Here is a 9,935-nt window from a genome sequence, read left to right as displayed (position 1 = left end):
TACAAAGTACCGCTACTTAAGGAAAACGACTATATTCGAGATTACTACGACGGGGAAGACTATAGTTACCTAGGTGTTGCTCGAATAATAGAACATATTCGACGGAACTTCGCCTTCCTAGATATAAGATAAAAGGTCTTAGAATATATTAAGAAGTATATTAGTTATAATAAGAATAAGTCTTCGCGGCACGCGAAGTACGGTAACTTATAATTCCGGAAACTACCCGAAAAACTATAGGAAGAAGTTATAATAGACTTTATAACCGATCTTCCTAAGTTACCCGACCTAGTAATAGGAGTATACTACGACGGTATCCTAGTTATAGTCGATAGGCTAACTAAGTATATATACTTTATACCCTATAGTAAGACGATTACGGCCCCGTAGTTAGGCTGCCTTATGCTCGATCGCCTTATACGCTACTACGGGATACTAAAGGTTTTTATTACCGATAGGGACACTAAGTTCATATCGAACTACTAGAAAATACTTGTCGCCGCAATTGGACTTAAATATAAGCTATCTATAGTATTCTATCTAGAAACAGACGGTTAAACCGAGAGAATAAACTAAAATCTCGAGCCGTACCTTAGGCACTACGTAAACCTAGCCTAAAACAACTAGGTAGAAAAGCTACTAATAGCCTAGGTTGCGCTTAATAATAATACCTCCGAGACGACTAGCGAATCGCTATTCTACGCTAACTACGGCAGGGACCTAAACCTGTTTATAGAACTACGCGAAGGACTAGTATCTAAAGAAGCTTTAGTTAAAGCCTCTAAACTAAAAAATATCTACGGCAAACTACGACAAAATATTACTAAATCTTAGCGAACACTTATAAGGACGAGGTTTAAGACCTTAAAAACGGCACCTTAGCTAAAGACGGGGGATAAGGTATATCTCCTAACGAAGAACCTAAAAACTAAGAGAGGAACGAAGAAACTAGATTATATAAAGGTCGGACCGTTTCTAATCGCTAAGAAAAAAGGCGAACTTAACTACCGACTCGAACTACCTAAGGATGCTAAGGTATACCCTATATTCTACGTCTCCCTCCTCGAACTAGCGCACCCGGATACCGCGCTCTAAACAACATTCTACTACGAGTCCTAAGAAAACTAAGAATAGAAAGTAGAAGAAATCCTAGAAAGAAAGGGTTAGAAATACTTAGTTAAATAGAAAGGATACCTAAACGAAGATAATATATAGGAACCTAAGACTTACCTTAAGAATTACTAGACCCTCCTACGGTAATATTACCGAAACTACCCTTAAGACCGAAGATAGATTCTCTACTAGGAAGAATCTAAAAAGTATCGTTATAGATTATAGATATCTCGGCCTACGACGCTACGGGAAGCTAGAAAATACCGTCTAACTCCTCTAGCGTTCCCTCTAGAACTAATAGATAATCGGAAGATATAGCTAGAGTACCGGGACCTTCGGAAGGCAGCGATTATAGTTCCTTAAACTCCTTACTAATAGCCTTCTCCTCCCGCTCCTCCGCAACCCGAAGCTATTTCCTTAACCGATATATACGTATTATCGCCTCGGTTACGCTCTCTTTAGCCTCGTCGAGCTAACGCTTTAATTTACGACGCTAAGTACGTAACCGTTCCTATTTGGTCTACGTAACGGTAACGTTATATCCTTACGTACCTTTTCGTATATACTCCGAACACGACCTATACTAAACATCTACTATATAGCGAGGACGCTCCTTATCCTTCGCGACTTTCGCGTTCTAATAGCAAGTATATAGAGAAGGCATCTCGCGACCTTCCTCTTCGATTCGTAGAGCTTATCGTTCGCGGCGTTCTTTTCGAGTTAGCGGCTCTCTACTTATAGTATTAGAAAAGAGAGGAAGATAACTTATATTATAAGCTCGGGACGAAGCTTAGGTATAAGAGGGGGATAGTGTTACGGATATATAATATAGGGTATAGAGAGGGAGAATAAGGACTAGTTATTTTAGCCTTAAAGGGAAGCGCTAAGGGCGCACCCGCGAATTACGTAACTAGCTAACTTCACTAGACCTTAGATAGACACGTAACTAGCTATCCGACTAGACGAGTAGTCTAGCGGACTAGTAGCTAGTTAGAACACGAATCTCCTATATATATAAACGAGCCCTTTCCTATATAGATAGTTCGTGTTTAACCTAAGTTACTAACCCGCCGAAAGGTTAAACCTTAGAGTAGTTACTTACCCGACCTATCGCTTAGAACTTACTCGTCTAACGAGCTCTAACTCCCTTGTACCGCAGGTGCATAACAATATATAAATATATATAAATCTTCTATATATATAGAATAGATATTTCTTATAGATAGTCTATTTAATCTAGGTTATTAACTTACTAAAAGGTAGCAAGACTTATTTAGACTTATATACCCTTATTTAACTTAGTTACTTAAAGCTTACTATATTAAAAGTAAACTAGCTTATTAGAAATAGTTATTCAATACCTACGGTATACTAGAGTTAGAGCTTATTAGTTAGGTAAGTTCTTAAGTAAGTAATTAGGTAAGAGATCTTAGGCGCTTTACATCTAGTAGCTTAAGCTCCGACGATCTGGGTGCGTATGACTATACAATATCATTTAAGGGACCTGAACCACATAAGACTTCAGTAGGTAAAAACAGCTTTTGATGTTCTGCACACGCGATCGTCCTTCGTTTTGCCATTACATTTCAAGTAGTGAAGGCAACAGCGTTGGCGGGACCCCTAGATATCCTCCACTCTCGAACCATGTTCCGTCTATGCGGTAGGCTTACGATGAGCGACGGCGTTCTCATGTCCACTCCTCCACTGTGTTACGATCACATGTGCTTGCAGACAAAAAGGCTTAGTCTCCAGCTACTGGACGCTCCGACGGTCGATGAAGTGCACTAGATGGACTAATTAGACAACAGAGAAAGCAACAGTGTTGACAGCAGGAAGGCTGAAGGCGATATCGACGCAGTTACAAACCACTTGAACAACCCTTGGGGGACCCATTTTCAAACACACGAAATCCATGATGGCTCATTGATCACGACCACACTTGTTATAAGAGGAAAATTTTGTCGGAGGATGTGTTGATTATGCCCCTCAATCAATCGCAATATCGGAGGGGACGTAGTCGGCGTTAATCTAATCTACAAGATTTGACCATCGTCGCTTTACTGGCACTTAATCACTTGTGCTTTACCTTGCCAGGCTTCGTGTTCGACGAGTCAAGCAACCCTTCCGGAATAGCACCCGTTTCTTCCGTAAAAATTATTTCCTCGATCAGAAGCTTCCGATGCTGCTTGCCAACTCTTGGGAAGGAAGCTGAATCTGGAAAAGGATACTTATTTCGCTATGCCAATGCCGGAGTCAAAATTACAACGATCATTCGCTTCTTCGTTCCAGCTCGAGTAGATAGTAGCAGTGTCGGAGCATTTTGATTGCCCGATCAAAGTTCTCAAACATGAGCAGATGCTACTATTGGACCGGGTACCATCAATAGTCCTCGTCGTCTATGACCTCCTCCACATATTCTATCACTGGGGGCTCACTTCTAACCTTGCCCATCATCTCGCATAGCGCCCCGGCCGTTTCGAAGAGGTCAAAAGTTTTCGATTGATTGCAAGCCCGCTTGCCGTAATGCGTCTCTTGGATATACGTCGGTGGATGTGAGTAGACCCTCACCAGCGCGAGGTCTGCATCGGACTCATTATCAATCATAACGTCACCGTCATTCCACCATTTATCATCATTGGAGTCGTCCTCAATTTGCTCGTCTGCTTCCAGTCCTGGAGTATCATCTGAGTTGGGCAGCGCGGATGCCGAGTCGAGGCAGATATCTGGTCGGGAAGTTGATCGCGGCTTCGTGACGCTCTCGCTGTAGCTGGGCGGAGGAGGGTCTGACGACTGCTCACTTTGCGTATGGTCGAGTCCCTCCAGTACGGCAATATGCCCGACTAGTCGCCGCAGGCTGGCGTTTCCTCGCCGCGTTTCTCGCCTGAGGTTGTTTTCGGCGGCGATGCGGGCGCGCTCTGCTTGAAGAGCTGTGGGGTAATAGAACTCTGACATCTCGTTCCGCGAGCTTTGTGCTTCGGTCTGCATGGTCTTGAACAATCGGGTATTTTTAGCTAGAGGCTAAGTAAGAAGCAAAGCGTCTACAAATGGGCTTGCAAGATGGAGTCGGAGGAATCTCTAAAGGGATGTGTTTGGATGTTGAGAGGCTGCTTGAGCAAGATTTCCAGTCATGTGTGTGTAGCTCTGATATATACATTTATGCATCATGCGTGGTTAGACAGCAGTGAATTCCAGACTTCCGATCGGATGTGAAGGAACTTGTGAAGACACGACGATTGAAGAGGGCTAGCGCACCCGAGATCCTTCCTTCCTTCCTCATTACATGCGAGTCCGCAGCCGCGATCTCCGCTCACAGGATTTTCGCGGGACTGGTCGGGTAGCTAGCGCCAGCCTCTAACCAGAAGCTGAACCGCAGCTCAAAAATATACGGTGGTACTCGAGGCAAAAGAACTGCATGTGCTTTACGTCGTGATCAGTTCTTCACCCGTTCTTACTCCCTACAGGACTACGTTGTCGCCTTATACGGGGGAAAACAGAACATGAGCAAAAAGCTCAAAGACGTCGCGGCCGTGACCTTCGAGTCGATACCTTTCGCTCGTACCTTGAGACGTGGCTTCACGACCTCAGGAAGTAGATACCAAGATCCGCTGCGCCAGCCTGGCAGTGCAAGTACACATAAATTCGAACGAACCACTCGTCGTATCGCGACCGCACTGTTTACGTTTTTGGGCCTGGGATTGATATTCTCATACGCTCCGCCTTTTAGGACGAGCACAAGGGAGGGTCGAGCTTTCGATCAGTATCTCCAACGTAAGTAAAATCGATCGAGCGATACAGATAGCTCCATCTTAAATGATATGGAGGCCTGGGATCCCGTGCTAACATATGTGTGAAGAGGACTGGATGAAGACCGAGGCGAAGGAGGGGGACTTGGGACGTGAGGAAACGAACGAGCAACGCAAGCAAGAACGAAAGTATCGAGAAACCCATCCAGGGCAATCAAAAGGTGATCTACCGTGAACTACATAGGCGGCCAGCAGGACAGGAGGCTATGTCGACAAGGACATATCTACAACGCATGAGACCAGCAAGTGCCATGAACAGAGTGCAAATGAATCTGCAAGCCAAATAGTTGACCATTGGTGTATACTTGTTTCCCAATGGCGGGTTTCTTGTACTTGACATATCCTCGGTATAGAACGCTGTGCGCAGTTCATACCGCAGTGTGATATGGCATACGTGAACGCAGCACGAAAGCAATATCCACAGATGAATAGGATATGTTTGACGATCATGACAGATCGAGTGTCTGTTTACATTTGTCGTAGACTACGTACGTAATAGCGACGGATGGTATGACCTTGATCAGATTCGGCGTCATACCTTTCCATAGACCTCGCCAGCCCTCTTCTGCGATTGTCTGCCGCACGACATCCATAATGCTTCCGTATTCTCGGGGGTTGACGACTGTCCCGCTGGTCTGAAGTCTTGTCCGAAGCAGATTCAATGGCCACACTACCGATGCACCAACTGCACCACTGAACCCACCAATTACTGCTGTTGCTATCACATTGGGTCTTGAGTCCGCTTCTGAAAGCCCGAGTGACTTATTTTTCTGCATCCACCAACGTCTGGTGTACTCATACATCGTTAGATCAATGGCAGAGTAAGGATATTGCCCGAGAAGGCCCCAAGGGAGTCCTCGGAAGAACGGGCGCAAACCGCCCGCCCGCCACATCTGCTTTGCTGTGTCTGCTAATAGACGATGGCCATAATGCCCATTCTTTTGCATGTTGCATTGCACGCGGAATCGAAGTGTGTCTAGAGGATATGCAATGAATCTACGACCACCTGGTAAGCTTAATGTCTTCTTATCGCAATGTATCTTGACATACTGCGCGGCCACTCCACCGATACCACCTGATGCTGTTTGTGCCCAGACAGAGATGTCAGCAGGGCTATCCACACCTTCCCATGTGGCGAAAAGACGTCGCGAGGTCTGTAGAGTCAAATTAGTGACAGAGCTGCATAGATCCATCGCCCCAATAAGATCACAGACCTCATATATTCCAAATTTAGTGGCGCCTTCAGGCAACATTTTTACTATATTTACCCCATTGCCAGCCCAGAGGCTACGCACACCGCCAGCGTCCCATACGTTCCTGCTCGCACCTAATAGCCTACGACCGGCTGTTACGACAGCTGCTATAAGCTCACCCTTCTTAATATGCTGCCAGGTAGGGCTCTTAGAGTGCGTCTCCGAGATGAGGTAAATTTTTAGGCGGTCGATAGGAGCGGTAACGGTGCGAGAAGTCATGCTGGCCAAACCACCCGCCGCAAAGTATCCACCCCTCTCGTAAAGCTCTTCATTAATATGTACGTCTCCATAATGATTGATCTTGATGAGTCGAGAGTCCGTTCCACGGGACACGTTGCCATCGGGTTGCAGAGACTGGTCTACAGGTGGCATGCTGCGCTAGTGGCACATGGTATGATGATAAAAGGTTAAGTTGAGCAGGCATGAGGTAAAAGACAAGATATTCTCCTTTGGCCCCTGCGTCATGTCGCAATATTCAATTCGGGATGTACGGATGGACTACACAAGTAGTGTGGAAGCACGGAGCCGGGGAAGCAACGTCGACGGTTCACTCGGCTCTAGTGGATCGCCGTTCGACAACACTCAACGCCCAAAACGTGAGCTTCTGCACAGCTCGTATCTAGAATCCCTCCAAAGAACACGGCCAATTCCCCATCACGCTTTGCAACGCAGAAGGTATGCAATTTCAGGCCCGTGTTCCGAGCGGCACCCAACGACTACGACTAGCCCCTGGATGTCCACCGTCGTCAACATGGAACCTCAAGTCTATTCGCTTCGCAACCCGCTGCATCGCCATCATCGCCTGCGGATTTATAATTGCTGGCATTTACTTTTCCTCTGACAATAAGATGCCACACTCAGCTAAAGGACCAAGATCCGAGGTGTACGGTGCAACAGCCTCTCCTCCCTGCCGACATGTTCGCTACACGCAGGACCAATGTACTTTCGTCAAAGACCAATGTGAGGACAAAGAGGATGGCTTATTCTCTTATCTTCAGCTCTATTACTGCACTCTGCCGCATCTTCAGGCATTGGTATGGGTCATCATGCTACTGTGGAGCGCGTTGCTGTTCACATTAATTGGGGTCTGTGCTGAAAGCTTCTTTTCCGTCAACCTGGGTTTTATTGCAAAAGCTTTGCATCTAAGTGATACCTTCGCTGGAGTAACCTTCCTTGCGCTGGGCAATGGCGCGCCGGACCTCTTCTCAACGTGGGCTGCAATGAGTTCGGGAAGTCCAGAGTTGGCCATTGGCGAATTGATAGGCGCCGCCTGTTTCATCTCCACAGTGATTGCTGGTTCGATTGCGCTGCTCGGCCCGTTCTACATCCAGAAAGTATCGTTCTGTAGAGATGCCAGCTTTCTAATGCTTACGGCACTCTTTTTGATACCACTGCTGGTGACGGAGAGGCTGTCCTTGTGGCAAGGGCTCGTCATGATTGCAATATATTTCGGCTATGTCAGCTGTGTTGTATGGTACCACTGGCGCAGCACTCGGCAAGCTCAAAGTGTCGCAGAGACTCCAGAGGAGCACTTCAGTGAGGAAACAACTCCTCTATTCCCTCGCCATCCACGGGACCACGATCCAAGTCGAATAGCCAAACATAAAGATCCATCCTCCTTACACTCAGGGAACGCAGTATACAAAGAGATGAGCAGATGGAGAAGGTTGCAGGGACTGGAGATCGAGGCGAATGATGATTATTGCATTCGACCCTGCCTTATTGGCACTCTCGAGTACCGTCATCGAAAGAAACATGCAAAATCACAACCGGCGACGGACACATCAGCAGTCGGCACGGGTAATGGAGACGAAGACACTGCTCCTTCGGATCATGAAACAGCGCTGGGTGCTCGTCATGTGTATGAGACTTTATTTCCAACCTTGAGAGACTTCGGAAATCGCAGATCATGGCACGAATGCGTGGCCCTCTGTACGACCTTGCCTTTTCTCCTGATGAAGATCACGATCCCGGTAGCTGATTTCGATCGAAAAGATGAGGCACACCCCGAAGGCGTCGAGAGGAACGATTGGGACCGCTGGCTGTTCGTTGTACAGTCATACATTGCGCCCCAATTCATCTGGATTCTTTTGTGGCCATACGCCACAGATATGAAGGACTTGTATAGCTGGTTGCATCCGGCACTCTTCTGTATCGCTGGAAGCTCGGTCTTTGTGCTGATCCTTCTTGTTAGCACCAAATCAAAGAGGCCGCCGAAATGGTCCCCCTTGATTGCCCTCCTGGGATTTGGAGTCAGTGCTTATTGGCTTTGCACCATTGCCAACGAGGTCACCGCTATATTGAAAGCCACTGGCGTCATCCTAGACGTATCCGAGGGAATCCTAGGCTTCACCCTTTTTGCCGTCGGCAATTCACTCGATGACTATGTCGCCGATATGACTGTCTCTCAACATGGACATCAAGTCATGGCACTGTCTGCCTGCTTTGGCGGCCCTCTCTTGAACATACTTTTGGGCCTGGGTACGAGCATTGTCTACGTAATCATTCGTAACGCAAAGGCCGGAGGTGGTGTTGGACCAATTCTGTTGAATGTTGACCTGCCGCTTTTGATATCGACGGCGGTGCTGGCGGTTACAATGGCAGCTCTCATCGCCGGGTCTTGGTTTCGGAAATGGCAGATGGTGCGAAGCACAGGCATCATTCTTATCTGCGTCTGGCTCGCTTTGGCGACGACGAATGTACTTGCAGAAACTCTACTCAAGTAGGCACCACCGTCTGCAAACAAAGACTGCTTATCGCAATGATAGGTACTTGGTACATACCTTAGCCTCCATCTTGCATCCACTAAGATCCTATAGAGATTCCATGGGTTTAAATGCCTAGGACTGCCACCATGTCAAACTTCCCCATTGTTATCGCTTGTACAATCATGGTGAGGCTCCAAGTGTCTGTGTCGACGGCTTCTCCGGCTGTTCCATCTTCACAGGGGGTTCGGAGCTTGGGTTAAAAATGGCAGCTCCGACCCTGCATCCGTGGTCGTCCGCTATTTGAACCTGGCCCTCACAGATGTTGGGGTTCAGCGCTGCAAGCAGTTCAACAATGGCTTTCCCAAAGGCCATCGGTCTGGTATGTGCCAGTCCGATGAGGCGTACGATCCAGACAGCGATCTACTGCTTTTGCGACATACTTCCTCAACCAACACGAAGAAGATCTTGCTGCTACCAGATGCACAAGAAATTACCGACTTGCCTTGCGATGCTACCACTTCGATCATGCAAACACAGATCAGTGCAGATTGGTTGAAGAAGAGGAGTCTTTGCAGCGACGAGGACACGGGAGGCGTTGATTGCATTGCTACATGATTATTGTCAACATTATACTGGACACCGAATTGCCTCGTACATATCATACTCGGGTCAAGCATATATGGAATTATCGCAGGAGTATACCTTATGTTTGCATCCTTTTTTTCGAGACTGCTAGGGAAATATCGTGAAATACGTGTTGAAGAGAGCGTACGCAGAGCACAAACGAGAAGCGACGGCTACCCTACGCAAGCTACGGATCCCTAAAGACCTAGGGACCGCGAAGCTATAGTTCTTGACCGCCGCCACCAACCTAATCGTAGTGCGGGAACGATAGTAGCAGGCTCGGCAGGTGTTTTTCCCCGTAAAATTTACGAAAGCAGATAGTATCTCGCTACGATAAGGTACTTATAATTCTCGTAAGCGTGCCTTAGTATATATTCTAGAATCTTAGATTCTACTTAACAATACTACTAACTATAATAATAATAATAATCCTG

At 46.9% G+C, this 9,935-nt stretch overlaps 3 protein-coding genes across 3 annotated transcripts; 1 reads left to right on the top strand and 2 right to left on the bottom strand.

The window, feature by feature from the left end:
* Window positions 1-3,184: 3,184 nt before the first annotated feature.
* Window positions 3,185-4,098, bottom strand: LTS14_010960 (uncharacterized protein; the record flags this gene model as incomplete). Its single annotated transcript, XM_064843608.1, has 2 exons — window positions 3,185-3,327; window positions 3,549-4,098. The coding sequence occupies 2 exons, from the start codon at window positions 4,096-4,098 to the stop codon at window positions 3,185-3,187; spliced, it is 693 nt and encodes a 230-aa protein (XP_064688814.1).
* A 1,264-nt stretch (window positions 4,099-5,362) lies between these two features.
* Window positions 5,363-6,541, bottom strand: LTS14_010959 (uncharacterized protein; the record flags this gene model as incomplete). The annotated part of the gene is made up of 1 exon (XM_064843607.1): window positions 5,363-6,541. The coding sequence occupies one exon, from the start codon at window positions 6,539-6,541 to the stop codon at window positions 5,363-5,365; it is 1,179 nt and encodes a 392-aa protein (XP_064688813.1).
* Window positions 6,542-7,215: 674 nt separating this feature from the next.
* On the top strand, window positions 7,216-9,492 carry LTS14_010958 (uncharacterized protein; the record flags this gene model as incomplete). Its single annotated transcript, XM_064843606.1, has 2 exons — window positions 7,216-8,891; window positions 9,117-9,492. The coding sequence occupies 2 exons, from the start codon at window positions 7,216-7,218 to the stop codon at window positions 9,490-9,492; spliced, it is 2,052 nt and encodes a 683-aa protein (XP_064688812.1).
* Between the last annotated feature and the right edge of the window lie 443 nt (window positions 9,493-9,935).

Source organism: Recurvomyces mirabilis (genome assembly GCF_035927965.1).
Source record: "Recurvomyces mirabilis strain CCFEE 5264 chromosome Unknown scaffold_69, whole genome shotgun sequence".
In the NCBI taxonomy this organism is placed as follows: Eukaryota; Fungi; Ascomycota; class Dothideomycetes; order Mycosphaerellales; family Teratosphaeriaceae; genus Recurvomyces; species Recurvomyces mirabilis.
Note: the sequence above shows the minus strand (reverse complement) of the source record. Positions and strands in the feature narration are given on the sequence as shown.